Raw genomic sequence first — 26079 nt, 5'->3', positions numbered from 1 at the left:
TTAGTAGAATTATTACTCAAAGGGTTTTTGCTCAAAGTTTTGCAAGAGGAATCTGTGATGCTTTAATCTCTCACCTCGGGTATTGTTGGTGCCACATTATATTCTGCACATACTGAAATGTAACACGGTGTAAGGAGACGTGATCTGTTGGACAAGGCTTTATGTAGCGTGAAAAGGTTCCTCTGCTTTCTCTTTTTATTATTTACATTCCCAGAGAAGGTTGTGTCATGTGGGCTTTGCAGAGATAAATTGCAAACCTGAGCTTTCTGGCAGCTTCCCAGGAACTTGGGGAGGATTTTGCCGAAGTGTTGAACTGAAGAGTTTGAAGACTCAAGCTCAGCCTTGGGCCTGAAAGGAGGTATGTGAGAAAGCTTGTAGTTGTCTGTCCTGAAGATAGGTTTAGCATGGCACAAGAGGTTGTCACAAGCCACTCTGAGATAGCACAGAGAAAGTGCAGCTGAGCACCAGTATAAACCAGTAAGCTATCCTGGATAGCACTGAAGTGCATAAGTCTTTACTAGTGCCTGTCAGTTGGAGTGCAAGAGTGTGGCTGTGAGTGAGTTTTAATGTTTATCAGAGTTATCACAATAATTTCAAGGCAGATAAGTGACTGGATGTGTTGTAAAGCATAGGACTGAGTGACTCCTGCTTGCCACAGAGTTAAATATTTGTTTCCCAGGTGTTTCAAGGGTAGCAGGTTTTATGGCCATGTCATCAGCTCTTTGCTCTATTTGCTGCTTTGTTAGTCTTCATTGTGCGTGCAGTCAGGGGGAGCACAGCATTCGGATGTGGGATTAGTCTGCGATGGCTTCTGTGAAGGGAACAGGCAGTTAGCAAGCTCTGAGGTCTCTTTGCTGGTACATACCTTCCTTACGACTCTCTTGTGGATGGGATGTCAGAGCTGTGGATGTGCTTGTCAGGAGGGGGGTGCATTTAAAGGAAACTTTAACTGGAGTAGAGAGATTTCCTTGGCTGAACCCACAAGCTGTGGGCCTCTCCATTGTCACCCCCCGGGAAACAGTGTAGATGATCTCTCTCTGATCTCTTCCCCTCCTGTTTCCTGGGTTTTAAGGTCTGGAAACTCCAAAAGCTTTTCTGACATTGAATCTAAGTAAGACAAACTTGACTTTGATCAGCCTTGAGAGGAAGAACAGAACTCGGGTCTCTGCCAGTCCCATGCTATTTGCAATTAGCAGAATTATAGCAAATTTTTCTGGGTTTCTGAGATGAGAAAGCTCTTTCTTGGTTTCTTTTTTCTTATTTTAACTGAGGAAAGAACCTCTCAATTAAGATGCTGTGCTTTCTCCCAAAATACAGAAGAGATAAGAGTTGTTAAAGCTGTGTTCATCAATTGCAAAAGAGAACACGTTTAATTTTGCTTTGTGCTATTTACAGCTGTTGTCCATTAGGAGTCCTCAAGAGCCTCATTCGCAGCTACAACAGCACAGTCCCATAAGTTTAGCTCAGCAATGAGCCTGCAAAACAGCACTAAATCATGGTGATGGGAGAAGGACAAAAATGTTTGGAAATGGCAAAATGCAGTTGATGTCTTTGTGAAAGCTCGTTTTTGCTTGTTGGTATTTTAAAGCATTGCTAAGGTAGACTGCAATACACAACTAGCTGGAGCAAAATAGAAACTGTGTACTCCAATTTTGGGGAAAAAAAAAAATGAATGGCTAGTAGTTCTTCAGGAGCTAAAGGAATCTTTTGCAGTCCATAAGTGCCCTAGGTACTTATATATGCACATTGATTAAAATGTACCAACTTCACAATGAGGTAAGGTGTAAGAACTATAAAAGACTAATATACAGTTGTTAAGAAACAGAATTCCAGTAGCTTTACTGACCTAGAATGTGGTTACTCTGTGTGAGCTCTTTGAGCTGGGAGTGCAGTTCTCATGCCCACCAACAGCTGCAGTATAAAGCGTGGATGTGCATAGATGTGGAGGGGGGATTTTTCCAAATCCGACTACATCCTCGAAAGATGTAACTAAATTGTAATGTACATATTGAGTGGAACTGTGCAAAATATGCAGTTAAGGAAAAAAATTAGTGCTTATTCCTGGTTTGACTGTGAAATGAGAAATTTAATCTGTATTTTCAGCTCCAACAGGCTTTGCTTTGTCAGACAAATAGCAAAACACCTCTTTAATAACATCTATATTTTTCAGCATGGTGTTCTACCTCCCTGTTTCATATTAATTCATTAATGATTTGTAGAACATTTGGAAGCTGAAGGACAGCTTTGGGAGCTAAGGATGAAGGTGTATAACTTGCTGATTCACCATTTGTTTACAAGGGCACTCAGCTGATGCCTCAGGATTGTTTTCTGTCCTGTTACCACTCCCAAGCCTGTCATTTGGGGTCCCTCAATTCATTTCAGGGAACAGGGCCTGAGCTCTGTTGTTGCCTGGTAGAGCAGGACAAACCTCTCTTGGCATCGTCGTGATGCTCTGACAGATAATGGTTTCCACTAAAGTAAATCTGTCAGGTTGACTTGTGACAATGCCTTGAGATCATGAATGCTCACAGAAGGATCATTTTAAGACAGATAATTGCATTGTCCTTTCCTTTTATTTTCTGTGCCTGGCAGGTGTCTGTCTGCCTTCTTCTGTTTCCTTGGCCCATCCATGGCGTGTGCTCAGCACAGATGGGCTCTTCAATGAATCTGCTGTCAAACTTGGTCTTTTCTAAGCATATGTATACTGAGAGATTTTGGAGACTTATAACTAGATCAAATGTGGGTGCTTTTTCACAGGAACAGCAAATAACATCTGATAACAAGGAAACTTTCTCTGTTAAGATGCAAGTCTGCTTTGAAACAGGTTCAATAGAGTTTATCAATGAACTGTTTAGTAAGAATATTTTTTTTTTTTTAAAAAAGCCACACTGCAATTTTTCTCCCCCACCCCCAAATCCCACAGTTTGTCTCCTGTGCCATTTTTATTGCTAAAAAGAGCTGAACTCTTCTAGTTGCAACTTCTCAAAATCAGTTTTGTGTATCTGAGTGTGTCTCTATATTATATAAAACTGAAAACTGTCTTTCCACCAAATTAACAGCCTGCCTTAGCTCTACCTCTGCAGCTTAACTAGGTAACATATTCATATATATCAGTTTAAATTGATTAGTTATGATTCTGACCCTAAACACAGTTACTGCCAGAAATCAGACAATTTGCATGTTCTTGGAGCCCTTATGGGCGGCCAGATCTGCTTAGAGACTTGGAAAGTTCTCAGCTGTTAATTGGGAAATGCTGAAAGTTGAGCAGGATCTTAAAAAACAAACAAACAAACAAACAATAATAATTTCTAGCTTCTTTTAAATGGTAGTGAAGTTTGATAGGGTCAGACTTTCAAGAATTGCCAGACAACATGATGGTGTCATTTTAAGAGGCTGTAATCTACACATGCAAAATTCCTTATAATGGTACATGTAAATATCTGTAAGGTACCATAGAATAAAGAAGCAAAGGGACCGAGATAAAACTAAACTAACATGCTGGTTCTGAGGACCAAACATGGGATCAGTTGGCAGATAGCACCTCTGGGAAATGTCTGGACTATTTAGGGATGTGTGTTCCCTAAAATGTAAGTTGGGTTGTTGTCTCAATTAAAAAGGAATAAAACCCACTTGTAAAAGTATTGTTCAAAGAGAAGTCCTGTCTAAGTTTTGGGGGCTTTTTTGCTTTGTTTTACAGGCAATCGTCCTTATGTGTTTCTAATGGCCCGTGTTCACCCTGGTGAAAGCAATGCCAGCTGGGTAATGAAGGGGACCCTGGAGTTCCTTGTGAGCAGTGATCCCATTGCTGATCTCCTGCGGAAATGTTTCATCTTCAAGATTATCCCCATGCTTAATCCTGATGGAGTCATCAATGGCAAGTGAGTTGTGACATGTACTTATTTTGGGGTTTTGCTGGGTTTGTCTGCAGGCTTTACCCTGTGCAATAGCAGGATAATTCCCTTTGCATTGTATTTTATTATGTTATCAATCCTGTATGGAAAATGTGAATCTGAGAGATAGTCCAGTGTGCTGTCTTGCATTTGTCAGAAGTATGTGATTCTGTATTGTATGTGGCCATAAGATCTCAGAGTTGTCTGGATGGAGTATTAGTGGTGCCAGAGAAAATGGATCTGTCTTTATAAATGGAGGTCGGTTTGTTCTGTTAAGCAGCAGGGAAGAATTCACCTGCAAGACAGATAAGCTTGGGAATAATTGGCTTTAATTAATGCTTTGTATAGCCTGATATGGGGGGAAGACAAGTAAGGATCTATTAAATGTTCACATTTTTGTGGAAATATTTCCATATAGTGAAGCTCCCTCCTCCTCCCGCCTCCTATTTAATCTTTCCTCCCACATGTTTCCTAAGAAATACTGAATCTGAGCTTGGAAAACACAGATTTCTTTTTGCTTTCTTTGCATTATACCATCTCTGCCCACCCAGACTAACTTGCATTAGTGGAAAAAGTACAACTCTGCTGCTAATATGTTAACGTGAAATAAATATTGCTATGCAGCCAGTGAAAGAGGAATCCCGTTTGAAGTCTTGAAGAGTACACTAAGATAAGGTAGCCTTTCAATTTTTTTGGAAAATATCTCCAGTGTTTCTGCAAACAATAGAGTTCACTCACTTCATTGGGGGTTTGTGGAGTGGCTGCAAGTTAATAACTGTCAGTCCTGTCTCTGCAGGGGCAGGACACGATGATCACATTCCACCATTAGCTGGCAGGTTGTATGTTTTGACCTGGTGATAAGATCTTGCAGGTTTTGGGAACAACTGTGTTCCCTGGCTTGTTGATGATCCTGAAGATGAATGATCAACTTAGGCACTGAAACACACAGCAAAATGTGGAGGAAGAACTTTTTTTAAGCTGCATTCTCCTGTCTGCTGTTAAGTCAGGCTGTGCAGACTGAGTGTTACAGGAAAACAATCCTGAACAACAACCAAGTTGAGCTTGGTTCTGAACTAATTCATTTCAGTTTAGGGTGATGTGTTTGGCAGAGAGCAGCTTGGAGTTTTCTCACAGTCTCTGGTCTGTGACTATGAACAGTCACAGCTTTTATCCTGCTACACTCCCCAGGAACCTGAGCATCTAAGTAGTCTGGGACTGTATCTGCATACTGCCCCAGAGTATCCGAAGCCTCTGCTGGCACCAAATGCTTCCTTGATCCTTCCAGGCAATAGAAGCAAAAAAGAAAGGTTGCATCTTTTTTTTTTTTTTTTTTTTTTTTTTCCCCACTGCACTTAATTAAAGTTTCCAGCAGATGGAGGACTGGAGGGAATGTCTGACCTTTTTTATCCATCTGTCAGGAGTGTAGCAGAGAAGGGGCCCTCAGGAGGGAGGATGAGGCTCTTGGTGACACCTGGATGAAGTGAACTGCCTGAGCTCGTGTCACACGGGAAGGTGTTTTGTCTACCCTGGTCCAGATGAGTTTAAATTGTAGTTAAATCTGGTGATGAGTAAAAGTTGGGTAAGTCTTGCATGTGGGATAGGAGCAGGGGAACAGGGACTTGGTCATGGCTCTGTTAGTGATTGTGAGGCCTGGGGAAGAGAGAGAACCATTCCTTTGTGCTTTAATTGAAATACTTTTGTTTTGTAAAGCCTCCTGCGGCACAGATATTCTTCTTGTTTCTTGCTACGTGCTTGTCTAGGAGACTTGGGTCCTCCTACACTGAAGGTTTACTAGTGGTCTGCTGGACATAACCATGCACGTTGAAAAAGGCAAATATCTTTCAGGCCCTTAATGTCTATATGTGCTCATGCAGATTTATTTGGCAGCTTAAGGTTCTACCTTGTCCAGGTTTGAACACTTTAGTGAAGTCTGTTATCTTTCAAGTCAATGTTAAAAGGGAAACTGTTTTCTGAGGAATCTGGTCTATAAGCCATCATCGACCATAGTGTTTAGAAGAAAATATTTGCTAAATATTTTTTACATCTCTAAAACTGATTTTACAACCTATTTCATGAAGTGGCTTGTTTGTCCTGGGATTCACAATTGCTTTTGTGGAAGTACCACCAGGCACCCCAGAACAGACCGGTAGAGTGCCTGGTGTTCCCTCTGCCAACATCCCTGCAGCTCTTTGCTAGTTTTATTCAAGTTTCTGTGTTCTCACACTTTCCCGCTCTGAGGACTGGAAATACCGAATGCACCAAATCCACCATCCAGGTCAAAAAATATCTTGGCTCTATGCTGTACACTGGGAATACCTACATGTGATAGCCGGTGATCTTGTATCTTATTGTGAAACAAGGATTTTTTTCTGTTTCAATGCCTCTGCTTTCATTTTGATATCTCAGTATCTTTCTTTAAGAAAGAGTTGCATTCTTTTTTGTTGGCAGTTCTTTGGATCTCCTTACTCTCCCGCCTCCCCAGCCTTGTGTGCTCGGGTGTGCATAACACTTCCCTGCCCATCACAGTACATGGGTACAGAGGATTTCTTGCAGCAGCCCAGCTGTGCCCCGTCCCCAGCTGTGCCCCGTCCCCAGCTGTGCCCCGTCCCCAGCTGTGCCCCGTCCCCAGCTGTGCCCCGTCCCCAGCTGTGCCCCGTCCCCAGCTGTGCCCCGTCCCCAGCTGTAGCTCAGCAGAGTGGTGCCGGTCCCAACAAGGTACCACACAGTCACGCTTTGGGAGCCTCATGCAGCAACAAGGTGATCTGAGCCTTGTTATTTGCTTTGGTTAATATTGTCTGAAAGTTACATGCAGAGAATATTTGTCTAATGTGGACAGGACTGCAGGAATGTGGTGATGTTCCAGCTGTGTGTGGCTGAGCTGGGAAACAGCTTTACACCCTTCCTTTTGCTCCTTTGGTGCACTGAGAATCTGTTCATGTCTGTCAGTGATGGAGAGACTTGCAGTTCTGTCACTGATGCTAAATGAAGGTAATGGTGATGCAAGTGTGCATGTACAAGTAGGGTTGTCATCACATAAAAATACAAATTGCTACTAAATATTGCAGCTAATTTGACTTTGTTCAATCCAGAGTTAATTGGTGAGCAATTGTGTTGCTGAGTGTTTTGCTTCATCCTGAACAGCACTGGAGTGTAGGGTTTGTCAAATAATATTCAGCTGATAATGGTTATATATTTTAAATTTAATAAAAAACACTGCTTTTCATGAAGTTCATCTTGTGCTTTCTACCAGACACTGGCTTTTGACTACTGCTGGCAACAGGGTGCTGCCTCATATGGGCCTGTGGCCTGACCAGATATGATTGTTTTATTCTTTCTCATTTTGATATAAATTGCAAGGAAAAAAAAAAAATAATCTCCAAGACCAGTAGTGCAAGTTAGTCTGAAGAGACAGCCATATACTTAACAGGAAGTGTCCTTGCAGCATGATTTTTTTTTGCACAAGTTGTTCTGTGAGAATCCAAAGTAACAAGTGTTGTTTGGTCTTGTGGCTTCACTACCTTGACCCATACCTCCAGCCCCTATTTAAACTAAATCACAGTAAAGAAAGAAAGCTTTAAAAGTACTTAATCTTTAAGTGTTGGAAAATCTATGAAGAAAAGTATCCCTTTCATGAGGACAGTGATATAAAATACAGTGGGCGAGCAAGAGTCTTGTGCTTTGTTCCTATATCTGCTACTGATGGACTATGAGACCTTGATTGTTTCTCTCCTCCTTTTGCCTGAGTTTTCTTCCTTAGGGAATAAGGTGATGACATATCATAACCTTTGAGCAGTTTGAAAGGAAGTCTGAAGTATGCATATTGTGAGCATTTTCCTTCAATATAGATCTACTACTGTTTTAACTTGTAAGCTTGTTTTTAACTTGTAAAGTGTGCAAAATATTATTCTCAGGAAACTCTAGATTTATGAAGAATGGTGCAGAGTAGCCTTTGGTGAAACTTTCTTAGGTTGGTTTTAAAAAAAAAGTTATCTGTTCAAGTGAAATCTTTGTACCCTGAAACTAAATTAATTGTAGTCACAGTTCTTTAAAATCTGGAAAGCAGGTTTCAGTAAAGAAACTTGTAAAAAGCCTAATTACAGAGGCACAGAAAGGGGCTTTTATGAAGAAACAAAACGCTCTTTGCTGTCCATACTGTTCCACTTTATCACACATTTGAGTATGGAGTTGTGAGTGTGCTCATGTGCGCCTGTACAGTTCCATGAGAACTTGTGATGTGGTCGTACACTGTTGTCTGCACCTGCTGTGCATCATTCTGCCAGCAGCCTGCTCATCCAGCTGTTCTGCAACATCTGCTCAGACCTGCAAGCCATCTGCACACACATGCTTGGTGCTCCCACGTGTGTGCTCACCGTCACAACATGGTAGTCAACGTTTTCTGGTTTTGGCTTGACTTTTCCAGACACTGCAGTTCTAGATAAAAATTGCTATTTATTTCACCTAAATTTATGGATATTAATTATATCTGTATAACCTGATTTATAGCACCATAAACAGCAGTAATAAGTGATGCCAAATGCTAACACTCAATGCTTGCCAGCTCTGCCTATTTGAGGGGTTCTTTCCCCCAGCTCCCAGAAGTGTTAAATTAAAAATGATTGGCCTTGCAAGATCATTGATCAAGCAAGAAGTTGAAGCTCCTGAGGAACTGATTTTGTTTTAAAAATACTTCATGTGCAGACTGCTCATGGAGTGTCTATGTGGTGTGTGTATTCAGAAATTCTCTTCCAGCTCACAAATCCCTAACTGGCCCATATTGTGGTTCTGAGTTCGTCTCACTCCGATGTTGCCATCTTTGTCCTCTTCCTTTTGATGTTTCCTCTTTCTTTTCTTCTGTCTGCTCTTTTCTCACTCTCCTCTCCCTTCTATTGAATCAAAAAAGCTTTTCATTGAAAAGAACTTCATGCACTTTATAAATTACTTGAACCAATTGGTGGAGATGGGAGCTTGTGAGCCTTTTTTTTTTTTTTTCGTAAATGAAGATGAATTTTTTGGAAGCTGCATGATTTCTTCAAAGCCATGGGGTAACCAGAGTAGCAGTTAAGAAGAGGGAATCCTGATTTGTTTCTTGCATTATAGCCATGGCCTATTCTTTATGTGGTTTAAAAATGCCCTGTTCCCTCCTGTGCGTGTCCTTCCACAACACAGGCTGAGTAAAGCTCTTCTGAGCTCAGAGGTAAAGCAGGTGAGGTGCTGGATTTATTGTCTCTCTTTTGGTATCCACTCCCACTTCAGTTAGGCTGTTTATTCCATTCTGTTTTAGTTACAGGGCTTTGTTCATTATGTTCTCAAATCCAGCAGAGAAAAGCTTTACTTATTTTCCACTTACTGAATTGGAGAGATAGAAACATTCAGTAAAATAACTTGTACAACAGGTTTCCTCTGCACACTCTCAAAAGTTACAAATGGAAAAATGAGTGTCTTCCTGCTTATTCCTTGAAATCTGGTCCTTTGTTTTTTGAAGGACGCTCTCTTAAGAGGAGCAGCAGAACATTTGTCTCTATACCCCAAACTCACTATTTGTATATGTGCCTTTCTCCCATTTTAATGTTTATCTCTTGCATTGTGTTCTTCGGACAATAAGAGGCAGAACTGATCAGAAGCGGGAGAAAAAAAGCCAATGGCTATTCTAAGGAGTTGGTTTGTGATCCAGAACTTCATCCTCAAGGATTAAATCTTGAGGTGATGTCATACAAAACTCTATAACTGTAGACACCCCTTCTTCCCTTCCTCCTTCTCTTTATTGCTTCTCAGTGGTCAGAGCATTGAAGAGGAGTTTAATTCCCAGAATCTAGCTTTGCATAACTCCAAAGGCTCTCTCCAAACTAGGTAATTTGTGATGTGCATGTTTCTCTAAGGATAGTGCAAAGTTGTGGGAAGGCTGGGAAAGGTATGTTTTGAACTCTGCCATTAATGCAGTGGTGGAGTTTGGCTCTAGGAGAGACATACTGCAGGATTAGTGTGCAGTTGTTGTTTGGTAGACACTGAACGAGTCTGTCCCCCATGTTGTCTTCAGAGGCCCTGCATCTAAATCGATACCACCATGCCAAAACTGGTTGGGTAGTTGGATGTGGAAGCCAAGGTATACTTGGATAAAAGAGCATTTTGTAGAAGATTCAACCCTTATTTACAGTGGCTGTGCTCAGAGTTGCACATTGTAAGGTGGGATGTTTGTGTGCACTGATACTTTCCTCAAGACCTCAGAGGAGATGAAAATGCCAGTTCTTGGAGTGTCTGTACTGGCTTGATATGTGGCTCACTTTGCCCAAGTGGAGTAGAAGTTTCCTCAGTTATTTGCTGGTTTGGAACCTCTGGTATTACTTCTGTTACCCTCCACTAAGAGGCCAGTGATGGATTTGGGAGCTTAGAGAAGCAAATGTGTCCAGAGCATGCACAGCATGAGCTAGAACATAAGTTGCAGTAGTGTTCTTCAGCTCTCATCTCTGCAAGCTGTTCCTTGGTAGAGCCAGAAGTGGGGTCTGGCCCTGCACCTCTCTGTGCTGTGGGGTGTGCCCCAATTTAAACCAAGGCTCTTTGCCCTGTGCTGATGTGACAACCCATCCTTGGCTCCCTTTCTGTGATAAACATCTGTCTGTAGGTAGCTGCACCCCAGGACTCTCCCTTCTGACAGCGCTTCCTATGCAATATTGTTTATTCCTTCCTTTATCAGCTGGAGCTCCTGGGCCCCCTGAGTTATTAGCTCTATTCACTCATTGTCAGTGTTTCCTCCTTTGTAAATATGTCCCCATACGTCTCTGCTCCAGAGGAATATGCTTTCTCTTCTATTTACTGCTTTCCCCGGGCCCCCACCTCCTCCTCGCTCTCTTCACCCAGTGGCCCAATAACAGCCAAGGAGATAAATAAGCTACATAACTCTTCCCAGATATTATTTGTTGTTGTTGTTGTTGCCCTGCATGGTAATATATATAATAACAAGGAAACAAATCTTATTACTAAAGTAATTACAATAAATAAAAAGCCGAGAGGGGAGATGAGGGAAGGATCTGTTGAGGGAGTGATTGCAGTAGGATTTTTTAAAATTTAATTTACTTGAGATGTTCTCTGCCACTTTGTTGATACCCTGCTGAGGGGGGCTGTGACTAATTAGCAGCCAGCTGTTGTTCTAACACCCTCACCTAATTTATTATGTGACTGAGTCTCTGAAACAGGAGCTTGTGTGATATCACTGTCTATGGGACTCAGCACCAGCCTCGTGCCAGTGGCTGACTTTATTGCTTGGTGCTTTTGTTTCCCAGAAGCTGAATAGCTGAAATTTTGGGTGCTTTGCTGTCATTCCTTTTATCTTCCAGCATAATCCATATGCTTCCAGGAGTCTGGGCTAGGAAGTCCATGCAATCTATTGCATTATAACTGCTTGTCCTAGTGTCCAGAGTAATAACAGACCAAAACAACTGCTAGTTTTTTGACAATTTGCCCAGAGAACTGCACGCTGTCTGTGTGCCTTGGTAGAGAACAAAATAGACCGAGCAGCAGAAAGTCTGGTGTGGGCAGGGTCTAGGGGTTGTTAAACTCTGAAGTCTGGAACCTCATCCTCTTGCTTGTAGGTTTCTTATGAAAGTACCGTATTACTGCTTGTCAGTAGAATGGAGATTACAGGATCATCTGTCTTCTAAATGGTCCTGAAAACTAATTAGTTAATGGCCATATTAAGAACTGGAAGGATTTAACGTATTGTCTGTTGTTTCATTAGTCTTTCATTTGCAAAAGCATGTGAAGGCTTTGTAAAACTCTAAAACAGTAAAGGTACCCCAGGAATTGAGTGCATCTCCATTGGCTCTTTCACACGCAATTTATATTGGTGATGCATGGTCACCTGGGAATTTCACTGCAAAAAATCACTTGATGTGGGCTCAGTGATATTACTGTCTTGGACTATTAAATGAGTTAGCTTTCAGCCTTGGAAATTATTTCATTTTAGATAGGTTCTACCTTGTATTTTCAAGTTCACATGAATATTAGATATGAACATGATGTTCCACAGGCTCAGAAAGGAATAATTTTGTTCTGCATTTGTGTCTATTTTCCTGACCGACGATGGGAGTTCATAATCCAATGTGTGCACTCCTTTGAAGACATTTCCAGGAGCCAGGAGACTGGTGTACAAAGCTGGCTTTCAGTAAAGTTAATGAGATGATTGAATTATGTTATTATTCCTGTTAGCTTGATTGTGTCTCATTATCCCTTTTGTTTGTTATTATGCTTATTTGAGTCCCCTTTGTGGCGTGTTATTCCCATAACAATTGTGACTGTGCTAGGCTCTGTGTAGAGGTAGGCGAGGAACAGCTAGTCCCTTGTTAGGGACTGAGGCATTAGTGGGACAACCTGTGTGCTGGGGTTGTTGAGGGTGAAAAGGATGCTGGGGTGTTCATTCTTACTCATCCTGGTCCTTCTCAGCCCTGGCCATATGGTGTATTTATTGGAGATATGAGCTTTGTAGTTACAGCTCTTCTTCAGTATTACATCCTGGGACAGGGAAAGCGTTCTGCTGCAATGACTTCTACAACCTCCTGAGGAAGCTTTGTGAAGGATACCTCAGTATCATCAGTGCAGGAATTGGAGAATTGTATTAAAAATCGGGAATCTCTTTATACCTTCTTGGAAGCTGCAGGACGTACCTTGCACACCTTGACTCAGCTGGCTGCATTGGTAAACCTCCCCTGAGAAAAACTATAATTACTGCTGAACTCGGATTTTACTTCTTACCTGATTGTGTTAGACATCAAATACTGATATCGAAGTTGATTATTTTGGAGATGAGGTAATGACATGAGTAAAGGGTCTGTTTTGCTCACCCATCTCAAGATCACATCTGCTTCTCTAAATCTAGTGCTTATTGGAAGCTACAGATTCAGAGCTGGAGTTGTTATTCATAGGATGGGCAAAGAAGTCCACAAAACGAAATTGTAAAAACTTCACTTTTATAGATGCAGTGAAGAATGTCCAATACTTTACTGCAATATCTACACTACCTGGAAAGCTAAAATTGCCTGGGAATGGAGGTTATTGTCTCTTGTAATATACCTTCGCATATTACATTGTGTAATAAATCAGGCAGTATTTCTTTAGCCCTGAAAACTGGACATCCCTGGAGTTCCAAGTGACATTTCACATTTTATGTGACCATTCAGTCCCTTTTAAGTACTAAAACATCATTTTTTGTGAAATATGCACAGAAATTTTTTTAAAGCCTATGAATAAGAAAATCTGGAGCTCAGTTATGTAAGTGTAAAGCTGCTTTTCCATGAGTTTGATTTAAAAAAAAATCTGCGTTGGATTAGCTCTGTGTTTTGGCTAAAGTTGTTCTTTAATATTTTTATTTATTTCTGTATTTCTCCTTTTCCCTTCTTCTCTCTTTGGAATCTGTTATTCAAATGTAACAATAAAAGCTGGCGAAGTACTGTGATAAGAGGGGAGATATATAATGGTCTTGGGTTGGAGAAATGGACTAGCAATTGGAAACGATGTTTGTAGAAATGGGACTAAGAGGCTTATCCACAAAAATAAGCCTTATTTGAAAGCTTATGTTTTCAAAACTGCTTGTGCAAAAATACACCTTCAGAGGGCCAGCTGAGCTTGAATTTTCCACCTGCACACATGGTTCATATGATTGCACATGTAATTGGGGTAATTATATGGGCAAATATTGCTTCAGTGATTTCAGCAACTTGCCACCCTAATTTATAAATGCAACCGAATGTCCCACAGAAGCATCAAGAAAAGTAAAACTGGAAAATTGAATCAATGTTGGAATGACAGAATCAGAAATCAAAACCTCTCTGCAACTGAACAGGCAGTGCAGCTGGAAGTCCGGAAAAAAAAAATCAGCAGGGTTTTAATGCAGCAAAGCAGCTCTGAGCCTTGAAGAGGCAGAAAATCTGAAGATCTTTTGAAGACATAGTTTGTATTTGAACACACCTCAGCTCAGTGATACCGTAACTCTGATAGGGACTCTCAGGTGACTGTGATGATATTTCACTCCATGGGAATAGTGGTGATTTATGCTATAAAATTCTATAGAAATTATGCTGTGTTTGGAACTGTATCAAGCTGAATAACTTTCCACAGCCTTTTAGAATTGTCTTGTTGAATTTCACAAGTAGATGTGTCCTTGTATAAATTGGTTATATGTTCCATTATATCCCATAGGACTCTTCCATGTCTGCAGAAGCAGAACATAGAGAAGAACTGGCAGTGAACAATGTAGTCTAGGTTTTAATTCACCTTTTGAATTGCTTTCATTTGTCTGTCACAAATGACAAGGACTCAAGGCATAATTATTATAATAGTTGGAGAAGAGCTACTATATGAAAGCGTCTCTAGTAGCAGAGTTTCCTTCTCTGTCCCCCGTGTTCCTCACATTTTTCTCCCGAAATGTTCATAAGCTCAGCTTTTGAAGGAGAAGGAAGTACCAGTTGTCCCGGAGGGCACTTGCTCCCACTGAGCACTGCCTGAAGCAGAAATTCTGTTCCCAGTTCTAGCTCTGGTCAGTGGTGTCTTTCTACCAACAGTAACACTAATGAAAACCTACTTCTTGAGGAACGCTTCCTGTATTCATTGTCTGTTAGCTAACAAAAGGTCATTAACATAAAAACAAAAAGCAAAGATTAAAAAAGCGATGATTTTTGTCTTCCCTGTAACGGTTATGGCACATGAGAGGATGTAAAATGCAGAGCAGCTGAACACTCATAAACTATTTTAATACCATTTAGAAATGAGAAGAAGCAGGGAACCAGGCTTACGTAGCAATGTAGTTTATTGCACTAATCAGTCACTTCTACAGAGCACTACCATGGTTTTAAATCTTTGCTCCAGTGATGTGAAAAAAATTAGTGGTCTCTCATCCAAGTCTCTAAGAGATCTTGGTCGATATCATAGAAATCTCAAGTACCACATTTGAGCTAGCAGTGAATTCTCTGCTTAGATGGATATAACGTTGGGCAAAGCAGCTCTGGATTATACCTGTGATAACAGAGCAATAACACAAGGTCTAAAAGTGAAGTAGAAAGAGCTATGGGAGGTTAAGACTAAGCTATATTTTGAGTGTTTTTATGTGGCAAAAGTAACGTATTTGGGGTTAGGCTGAGATAGCTGGAAAGGCACCTGACACTTTGTGGGTTGAACCATCCACAGGGAATAGCCAAACCTTTTGTTGATTTACCTGTCTAGTGTCCTGCTATAAACATGGTTAAAGGTTAGACATGGAAATCCCTAGGGTGAAGAGAGTGGGAGAACAATAGCTTTCCCCCCTCCAGAACATGCATGTTAGACAAAGTTTTCTTCAGAATAAGTTCATATTTGGGGAATGTGTTGTCTGGTCTTGTGTACGTGCCAGTTTTCAAGTGGAGAAGAGCGAAGTGTTTTAAGTCACAGTAATTTCTGTCTCTTTCCCTGACATGCAGGTGAGGGCACCCTTGAACTGTGCAATTTCTTTATCTATTTTTAGACAGATTTGAATGGTATGTAATACCATCCAGCACGCAGTCTGTTCAGAATCAAATAGTGTCCGTATCAATGGCTTTGAGCTTTCAGAATCATAACACTCATCTGGGAATGTAAATAGAAAGGAAAATATTGTGAAAAATGTCTATTGCTGTAAACAGCAGAAATAATCTGGATCAAGTATATCTTTCCATTAAACACTATCTTACCAAAACAAAAGCCCAGCTCAGGGCTGTTATTTATAATAAATTGGCTTTGCCAGTACTCATATCTCTCCCTTTTTTGACTAGTATGTATTGGTTCTGATTGTGTGTACTGACGACAGCAATTTATTTGTTGTATCTTTTGTCCCAAAGGGTCTCGAAGTGCCATAACAAACTACCTGCTTTACTTTCAGGAGTTGCTCACTGTTCCAAACTTTGGACTGGTGCAAAGTAGCTCTTTCGTAACCTCAGAACCCATTGCCTCTAAATGCTGGGAGCTGATGGTTTTAAGCCATCAGACAGAAGTTGTGGCAAGTAGTTCTGCAGCTGATGCTGCAAACAACAGAGTGACTTAAGAAATCACATAGGTGCAATCAAATCCCTTCTGTTTTGTGTGGTTGTATGTGTATTTTTTTTTTTTCCTGTGCATTTTATTAAACTTTGAGAAACACGTGTAGCACCTCTGAAACCATAATTTTACTTTCACAGTCTCAAATGGGATGGTTGGTCCCTAAAGAGCATATATCTAGCAAATTCTCTACAAACGAGATGTGGCGCATGTATGATTCTGTTATTGCTGATTGTTGCTTAAACCTGATGTGAGCCTAAATAAGGAGTTTGCTTTAACTTTTGCCAAAAACTCTGTGGTACAAATAATACAGTATTCTATGTGTGTAAACACATATACAATCATGGTAATAGAAACCATTCTGATCCAGATTGTCAGGACTGAAAGGATGCAGTTGTGCTTGAAAAATACATATGCACTTGCATGCACAATTACTCAAGTTGGGGTTTAGGCATTTAAGTGGCAGTTTGTGCTCTCATTTTCGATTATGTTCATCCTGCAGGAATGGATCTGTGCAAATTAGGCACAAAAATATGCATATGTTTTGTTGTGTGCTATCCTGAAAACACATTGCCTTACTTGGACATAAGCTTGGATTGATTTATCTTTTTTTCCCCCTTGAAATTTCTGTTCTAATTTGAGGAATGTGAACTGTGGTGGCTGAACGGTAGTTCTTCAGCAGCATGTTTTCCTTTTCCAAATGGCTAACTCTTGTAATTGTTTCTGTAATGTAAGCTAATATTTCCAGCTAACAGTTATTTAGGGTCCTGTCGCGGCAAGTCGTAATTCAGCCCCGTTGCCTAGTGGTCCAAATAATGACCAAGGCTTGCCCCCAGCTGAATTATTGTTCTTTTGCATCTTACTTTCCCTTCATACACATAAACAAGTCTGTCTTTATGCCAAACTCTGAAGTACAAAGGAAAGCAGAAGGGAAATTGTTGATTCAGAGCTCCAACCTGGCAACTTTAGGGAGAGAAGTGCTTATTTAGTGGTATGGAGGCCTTTGAAGGGTTTCTTAGTGGTTTGGCCCATAGGCTTCCCAGAGGCTCACCAGGCTCTTATTCTGTCACATCTTTAATATCTGTATATAGAGCATCTGCTGCAAATACTTAACAGAGAGGATGAAGAGGTCCAGACTGACTTGGAACTGGAAGACTGTTTGGGCTGATGCTAAGGTGCTGCTTGAAGACCTTGAGTACACTGAAATTTGCACCAAAATTAGGAGCTTCTGAGTCAGCTGACTCATAAGAATGTACCTGATGGAAATAACACTTGTAAAGAAGATTGTGTTTAATATGCCTTTGTGATTCTTCTTTAAGAAAGAGTAGACATTGAGAAAGGACAGTAGCATTGTGAATGCCACAGAAGTATGCAGTTTTGTTAGTAAACCTTTGAGGTGGAAATTAGTTTTTTTTTTTAGTTCCTTCAGATTAATAATGCTATTAAGAGTTAGCATATAAAGGTTTATTGATTAATTTTCAAGCTGTAACTTGCTTGTTATTCTTTTGAAAGGAAATTATATTTTTTATGAAATGAAAATATACACTGACTGCATGGCAATGACCTAATGAAGTGGCAAACTATATTTTTTAAATCACTCAGCATGGTACAAAAGGGCATCTTAATTCTCGAAATTTAACACCATTCACACTGGGGGAGTCTGCAAATTGTTTGAAGTAATATGGAAGTTTGCCTAACCCAGGAAAAGCTAACAGCTACCAAATGTGTCTGTGAAATGGTTCACTAAGTTTGGGCCAAGGATGAGGGTGGAAAGCTTTGTAAATTGCTAAAAGAACATGAAAAAGGAAGGTTATAACTTTGGCTTCCTTAATGGTGATTCACAGGATGGATGGTATGACAATTTGCCTGGTTAGATGTGGGAGCTTCAAGGACACATGGGCTAAAAAGAGCCTGTTCTGGACTCATCTGGAGAGTCCTGGGTGCCCAGGTGATGCTGGGGATGCTCTGCAGAGACTGGGCTCCGAGTGGGGCAGAGTGAGGTTTGTAAGAACAGGCTGAGAAATGGGGTCTGATGCTGTTGTGTGAATGTTTTGGAGACTTGAAGTGTGGGTGGAGAGTCATGGCCTTGGCTGTTTCATACTGGGGGAAGGAATGTAAGTCAGGATACAGTAAGCAAAGAAAGAGGTGTGAGTGCTTCAGGCAGGTTCTGTCTTTGCTCAGGCAGTCCCAAACATATTATAATCAATTAATTCGAGCCAGCACTTTGGTCAGGCTACATTCCTGCAGGCTAATGGGAAAGGGGCCTGGATGGATCATTGTTTGATTACCACCTATGCTAAAGCTCAGGAGACAGCCCAGAGTCTTATGGATTTGTGTTGGTGTAACAGAGCAGAGCTGAGACCTGAGCTGTGGCTCCAGCCTCCTCTTGTTTGTGTTTTCAGGTGTTATCTGGGAACTGACCTGCTGAAATTTTGCTTTAGGAAGCAATTTCTGATTACTTTAGGTAGCCCGAAGCAGGACCTGCTGGGTAATCTCAAGAGGCTTTCCTGGAAGCCTTAGGTTCATTTTTTACCCTTGAAGGGGTTGATGAGATATGTTTCCATTAGGCAGCCGGGTTCAGGAGCTTATCTGCATTACTTTAAGCTTCCTAGTTTCACATCAACCCATTAGAGCCACTTTCCCAAACTGGGAAGGAGATGGGACCCTCAGTAATTCTCTAGTACTCATAGGCTGCCTTTTCTCTTTCCACTTCAAAATGTCACACTGGATTCCTGATGGAATTAGAGATTTTTATCTTCCTTTTCTCTGCTAGACCTCTGATTTTTTTTCTGGTTTTCTTCTATGCTGAAGACTTAATTTCTCATGTAAGACAGGGTGAAAATTAAACAAACAAGCTGGCAGATAGACAGAATGGTTCTTCATGTCTGGGAAGCTGTAATGGGCTGTGACTTAGGAATTACAGTGCTTCATATTCAAACTTTTCTTTTTGATGCATTGGGGTGGCATCGGAGCTGACAGTGACATATGGAGAAGGCCCTCTTAGCAGGATTGAGGCTGTTATGTGATAAATGACACAGTATGTCAAAGGACTTCTGTTATCCATCATGCTGGCTTCCTCTGAACACACTCTTGCTAAAAAGAGAAGTAGCTACACAGACAGCTGGGGGATGCTGTAGGTAGGGCCGATGGTGTGTTCAAATGAGAAAATAAGAAAGCTGGAAAGTGCATGTTCACAGGGGTGTTAATAACCACTGAGTTCGGAATTTTAAAGTCAATTTTTGTTTAAACACCCAAGGTAACTGGCTTTTAAGTCTTTGTCAACAATGCAACTTACTTTCAATAAAATTGTCTCAAAAGTGTTTCAATCAAAAGGTTTCAAAACTCCACCAAGTGATGAACAGCTAAGGCTTCTCTAAAGAAAGCCTATTTAACATCAAGTTTTGGATTGAATGCATGGTTGTGGCCCCAAACACCTCCCAGACTTTCTCTCTTCCTTTCATCTCTGTTTGGTAGTTTGAGTCAGAAATGCAATGGAGCAAAAGTCATGATCTCTACTTTACTATATACATGAGAGGAATGGGGAGAGATAGGTAAACATGGTAGCAGGGTGGTACAGTTGCTGTTTTAAATGTAAGGGATAGAAAACACTTCTAAGGGAAGGACCAGGGCTTTTACTCTCAACACACTTGTTACAGGAATATCCTCTGTAGGATGCTTTCTACTATTCTTGACCATTCAAGTTAAGAAGTAATGGGGCAGACTTGCACGGCTCTTTGCCTTCCACTGTTGGAAAGTTTGTTGCCTTTTGATGTTGGAATTCTTCTCTTTCTGTTGCTTTTAACCCAACAGTACCTCTTTATTTTTTCATTCACTTCAGAATGACATATGCACCAGTGGCGGTTCAGGAAAAGCAAGGATGTGTGGCACAGCATAGGCACATGCCCATTTCAACCTCCTGTAGTCCATTAGTCCATCTCTCTCTTTTTTTATTAGCTGTAATGGCTGATTTTTCCCTACTTGATTAATGGACCTTCCATAACTATGTAGTCTCTAAACCTAGACAAGGCAAGTAGTCTGTCTCTTTTGATCCCTGAACTCCTAAAAGCCTGATTCTGACTCTGCTAAAGTGATGTTTATGTGCCCACATACACAGTAGTAATTGGTGTAGAATATCAAATGTCACTACTTGACATTTCATTCATAATAGTAGCATCTAAAGTAAAGGCTTTAACTTGATGATTCACCAGTGGTCAGTGTCAAATGATCTGGGATGGTCTTCATGTTACAAGTGTCAATCAACAAATGGATTACTCTGGAGATAATTTAATCAGAGCCCATCAGTGAACTTGCTTAAAAAAATCTCCTTGCTTCCAGATTATTACTGCAGACTTATTGCATATGAGAATAGTCTTGGTAGGAGAGTGGCTACAGCTTCTGTATCCCCTCTAAAAATCCCACTTCTGGGAGGATGGAGTTGCAAGTTTCTCAGGCACATCTGTTCTGCAGTTAAATACAAGACTTTAGGTTCTGTGGCTGTTAAGCTGGAAGCTCCTGCCCAGAACAATATCTGCTAAACAGAAACCAACCTAAATATATAGATCACTCAGCCCCTTCCAACTCCCAGCGCTGCTGTGCTCCACTTTATCTGGCAGTACAGCTTTTCCTTCACAAACTCTTTATGTGATGAGACACTTATTTCAGCTGTTGACCCCATCAATGACCCCTCACTGGGAGATCAGGTGTAGAGAACCAGGCTATTATCTGCCTTCCACTCACATATTTCTAATCAAAGCAGCCAATTTTGATAACGCTTACAGCTGAAGTCACAGTGAGGGAGATCTGGCTGAGTACAGAGAAAAGAAGTGTTTGGAATGGCAGAGCTAGAGGTAAGAAATCCTTAAGGGTGAGGCTGGAAAAGAAAAGTCAAGCTGGGAGAAAAGATGAACAAGCAAAGCAGGGAGAAATTCTAAATTCCAGTTTCATATTTAGTATAAGAAGTCATGAGAATCAGTCAGCAGAGTGAAGTAAAGCATCCCTACCGCCTCTGTGTATTTCTGCGTGGTCCTTCAGCTTTCTTACCCCAATGAAGATGGGTAGCACACTAGCATTGTATTCTATTTTCAGTGTGTATGCTTCAGACAAAATAGTATTTAAAAAAAAAAAAAAAAATCCAAAGCAGCTCTGACAAGAGGATGTCTCTTCAGATGTCATAAAGCTTAATGTTTACTCCAGTTATGACATCTGTGGAGTCTTTCTGTTCTCTCTTTTGAGTTCTCTCTAAAATTAGGGAACACTCAAGTTTGAGCCCCCATGCACTGGGTTCAGAAGAAAAGATAAGCAGGATCTGCAGTGTGGCACCTACTGCTTTGGTCTTCAAAAGCTATAGTCCAGGCTACTAGCTGTCACTATTGTTGTTACCTATTATCAGAGAAATCTTGTTAAATAAGGCAGTAATTCTTGACGATGTGTGAAACACTTGTACGGTTCCCTCCCTTGGAACACTAGTTTCATTTGATAACCACACTGCTTGCTTACTTTCCAACTTGATGTAGAGGTGTCACTTTATCATATTTGAATGTTTTAACTGCACTTCAATAGTATTAGAGTGATAACAGTATCTTACAACCTGATGGAGCAGACCATTGGAACATGCTGTCCAGGGAAGTGTTTAAAAGGCATTTGGATGATGTTCTCAGGGACACGGGTTAGTGCTAGAGTTAGGTTATGGTTGGACTTGGTGATCCTAAGGGTCTCTTCCAGCTGAAATGATTCTATGATACTATCAATAGCTTGCAGTCACAAATGTCGGGCTGGCATTTCAGGCTGGATACTGAGGCGTTGCCTTCATCTTCCTTTGTCTTTGATTTTCACATTTTCCTGGTTTAAAGGTCCTGTAGGCTGTAATTGCTTTTTGAGACTGATAACATTGTATTGTTAGCCCTGGATTTGAGAACAGCTGTTGTCTTCAGTTTCTGTGTGTTTCACTCTCTGGTTTATAATTATAGCCCATAAATTGTGTTAGGATTGTTGGTAACAAGGAGTGTACTGAAAATGAGATTCTTTTCAGCATTTGTGTCACTTTACAGAAGACAGAGAATGAAAAGACACGTTGTCAAATGGTGAGTGTGTGCTGTTTTTCTCATCTTTGGGGGTTTTGATGAAAGCAAGAATTTGGCAGTTTTTTCCGGGGTTGCAATCAGATGTTCACTCAGTGCCACTTGGATTTGCAGCATGAACTTTCAGCCAGAACCACCACACTGCAGAAGCTTCTTAGCCACAGGAGACTGATATTAGCATCTTTTCCAGTGAATGACCTGATTCCTAATTTGTAATTCTCTGCAGTAGAGCTGATGGAAGATGCTCTAAGCAAAGTCCTGGGTCTCTGTGTGTAAACAAAACAAGACTGAAAAAACCCCTGAGGATGAAGTTATTTTTTTTTTCTTATGCTTTATACCTTTTCAGATATGTGAATAGAAATGTAAATATTTTGGTTGTTTTTCCTTGCTACCCCAACATACAGTGTTTTTTTTTCTCCTTACTTTACCCCCATAGGGAGTTAGACCCTAATTTCAGTTCAGAATCTGTTTCTTTGTCTTTCACTTCTGCCCTTTCTTTCTCTGCAATTGTCTCTCTCTCTCCCCATACAGTTCTGCTTCTGTCTTTTGTCTGCTGCTGTCCCACTTTTCATTATGTTTGTTTTGGTAATCCACTGAGATTATATGAAGTTCCTGCATAGCATGATGTGGACCAAGGACCGTAGAAGCTCCGAAGTGCCCTGTGTTGCCACTGGTGGGGCCTATGTAGAGCTTTATTTGCTGTTTTTTCGTGTTAGTAGGGAGACTATTCCAAAGTAGTTGATTTTTCTCAGATGGGTTCAAAGGAGGCCATCACAAAATACTATAATTTAGAGACGTCCATTTCCACACAGCAGATAGAAGATTTGCTAAGTTCCTCTAGCTGTTCTCACATAGACAGATTATTATATAGATTTGGAATCCAAGATTGTAGGAGTTATTTAGGATATTATGAGTTTTAGGAGATGTAATATTGGTTGGAAAGGTGAGTCCTTAGCATCTGCAGCTATCTGCAGTGTACCATATTCTGATGTGCAATAGGTCTTTTTTTCCTTTCTAGTCTTACTCTGCGTTCCTCTGTCAATATACCCCAACATTGACCTGTGGACATGGTTGTGTCACTATGGAATCCATCCATGCTGTCATCTGAGGAAACTCTGGCCTAGTAGTTCTCCTGTATTTGTAAAATAATTTTTCCTTTACTATACAACAAAAAGGCAATATTATATGCCCTAAGTAGCTTTGCTCCTCCTTGGCCTGTGGTATTACAATATTTTTCCCTATCACGTATGTAGAGCTGTTTTATATTAAATAATAGAGAGTGTTAAATTATCTCATTATTAGCATTCAGGAATCTTTAGTGAAGCTTAAACTCTCTTCAGACCTGGAGCAAGCTCAAATCCCACTAAACAGATTCCTGAGTTTATATCTTCCAAAATATAGCTTTCATTTCTATTGCAATTTCCCTTCATCACCAAGAAGTAACAGTGTTTGTAAATTCTGTGGCTAATTATTCAGTGATTACGATATTAATGATGAATTGTGCAAAACAAGTGGTGGAGGGAAGAATTAGAGGAAAAGAGCAACAGTCAACCTTGAAAATGGCAGAAGATTTCTTTGTTTCTCCTCTTTGAAACTCATTTGGCTAAGTAGCATTGGGTTTGACCACTTGTTTTAAAAACAGTGTTGTTAATAATCCATTTATCTGTGGGATACATGGAAGGGCCCCTGGATTCCATGACTTACTGTAAACATCTCTGAGGTTTCACTCCCAGTATCTGCATTTGATGCCACTCATCCCAAAGAGGACAACTGTACCACAGCAGGGTGGGAGAAAAACTCAAAATCATTTAAAAGACACATTGTGTTTCTTATTTAGATAAAATTAACTAGTGCATGCTTTTTTTAAGCTGTGTTATATGAATAAAACACTTGTCTGTGTGGAGCTGATTGTAACGTAATGTTCCTGTTGCTTCCAGTAGAGGTTCGGGAAGGGAGTTGCTTTTATATACTGTCATACCTGGAGGTAAAAAAGATAACTGTCCAGTAAGGAAAAGATGTGTTTATATATAATTTCTGGATTTTTCTTTTTAGTATTTTGCCACAAGCTTGCTAGTGTGTACATTTGAGAGGAAGATCATCTTATTTACTTAGAATGATCAGTGGCATATCTGTGGTGCACCTGAGTACATGAAGGTCATTGATGGATCAACCCATTAAAGATAATGATTCTCTTTTTATCCTCTTTACTGAGCAATGTTTTTCACCATTTGTTAACCATTTCACCACTGCAGCTTTGAAGCATAACAAAGATGTTTGTGGTCAATAGAAAGCATCTTTCATACCATACGATGCCACAGAAGTTAAATGGAAGGTAGAAATACATAGTAAATAATTAACAGGTACCACGTGTCAATCCTCATCCAACAGGAGAAAACCTGATATTTGTCATCATCATATTGAATATGATGACCCCAAGTGTCAATACTGAGTTCTGAGCAGGCCATTATAATGGCAATGAAAGATTTCCTTTCTAATCTGTTTGCTGAGGTAATCTTATGACCAGGAACAGAAGGAATAAGAATCCTTATGACTTTGTTCTAAAATAGTTTATTTTCATGTGTTTCTGTTATTAATACAACTTATTATATATATATTTTTTAATGTATAGTGTAATGCACTGAATGCTAACAGTGATATCTTTGGCATTAGAGTCTCAGTCTATGAATGTCCTGAAAATGTGTTATCGCTGGCTAATCATACAAAACAGGAAACGAGTGATTTCATTAATTTTCTTGTTTCCTCTGATTTAGGAAAATGCTAAAGAGATGCCTAGATGGCCTTCTGAGTAGCATAGTGTGAAACATTTCTACAGCCTTTAGCTTGAAGGGCAAATAGGTCAATTGGCTTATGATTGGATTCTGTTTTCCTGCAGCTCACTGTAGATCCACAATTGCTCTGTTGGAGTAAGTGAAGTTACTTTGCAGTTTGACAGTGTAACTGGAAACATAACCCAACCGTGATGTGTAAATTACTCCTGTTTTCTTCTTTATCCCTTAAGAAGGAACTGTCAACTTGTCTGTCAACCCATCAGAATCTGGCAGTGAAACATGTGGCTTAAACATCTGCTGGCAGAAGAAATGCAATCTGCATCTCTGTAAACAAGTAGCAAACACTGTGTTTGTAGGGTTGCAATGGCAAGGAAACTCCATTTCCATTGGCCACAACAAAAAGATGTGTACTGGTGCCTCCTTGCTATTGCAGCTCTTGCTAGGATCTGATGTGTACATGCACATTCTGTTAGATAATATATGGCTACCATGCAGGAAACCTGGAGAGGTATTAATTAAAAATGTAACCCACAATCTCCACTATAAATGCAAGGCACAGCTTCTCCAAATTTTGCATAGATATTTCCTGTGTGGACATTCTGGGTTGAGTTTGAAACACAGGTATGTGATCAGGTTAATGGAGCAGAGAAGGCATATTTGCAGTTGCAAGCAGAGACCTAAATAATAATAATAAATCAGTAAGTAAATAAATAAATAAAATTCAAGCAGCTCCCTTCTCTGAATGCGATTAAGGGGCTGTGTCCATTCAATCAGCATAGTCACTTTGCATTTGATGAAATCCTGAGAAGTGGATGTAAATAATAGTTTGAGAATATAGTTGACTCAAATGTCGCTTTGCAATGATGGGAAACATGTTTTGGAATTAACTTCAACTCAGCTCACTGAATCAGGGTGCCAAGGGAAGTGGTTCTTTCCTTCAGGGCTCTTGAGTTATACACATATGAAAATAAAAAAATGTGTCTATCCATCTGTCCTAAGCTTTATTCTTGACACTTCCACTGCTTCAGGAGGATTTACTAACCTGCAAGAAATATGACTTTACTCTATTGATTCCTGTTGTTACTTTGTTCAAGTAGCATCTTCCAAACTGCTGCTGCAGCAAGATTCCTTTCGCTTCTTAAGGAAGAGCTCATGTCAATAATAAATACTGGGGTCTTTGAACCCCCACTCCCTTAAAGTTTTCTATCCTGGAGGGGTTGTTTTTTTTTTTTTTTTTTGTGAGATGCAAGTGTAATTTACAGCAGAATTTGTGATGGATGCAAACTAACTTGC

General features: G+C 40.3%; 1 protein-coding gene across 1 annotated transcript in view; it reads left to right on the top strand.

The window, feature by feature from the left end:
- Positions 1–26079, top strand: part of AGBL1 (AGBL carboxypeptidase 1) — a gene marked incomplete at its 5' end in the record, with an annotated part of 274207 nt that overhangs the window by 104017 nt on the left and 144111 nt on the right. Inside the window, one exon of the mRNA XM_082060702.1 lies at positions 3698–3878. Coding sequence (XP_081916828.1) covers positions 3698–3878 — 181 coding nt within the window. The remainder of the gene's footprint in view (positions 1–3697; positions 3879–26079) is intronic.

The sequence above is a fragment of the Streptopelia decaocto genome, assembly GCF_964273445.1.
Source record: "Streptopelia decaocto genome assembly, chromosome: 9".
Lineage (NCBI taxonomy): Eukaryota > Metazoa > Chordata > Aves > Columbiformes > Columbidae > Streptopelia > Streptopelia decaocto.
This window is presented reverse-complemented; position numbering and strand designations above follow the sequence as displayed.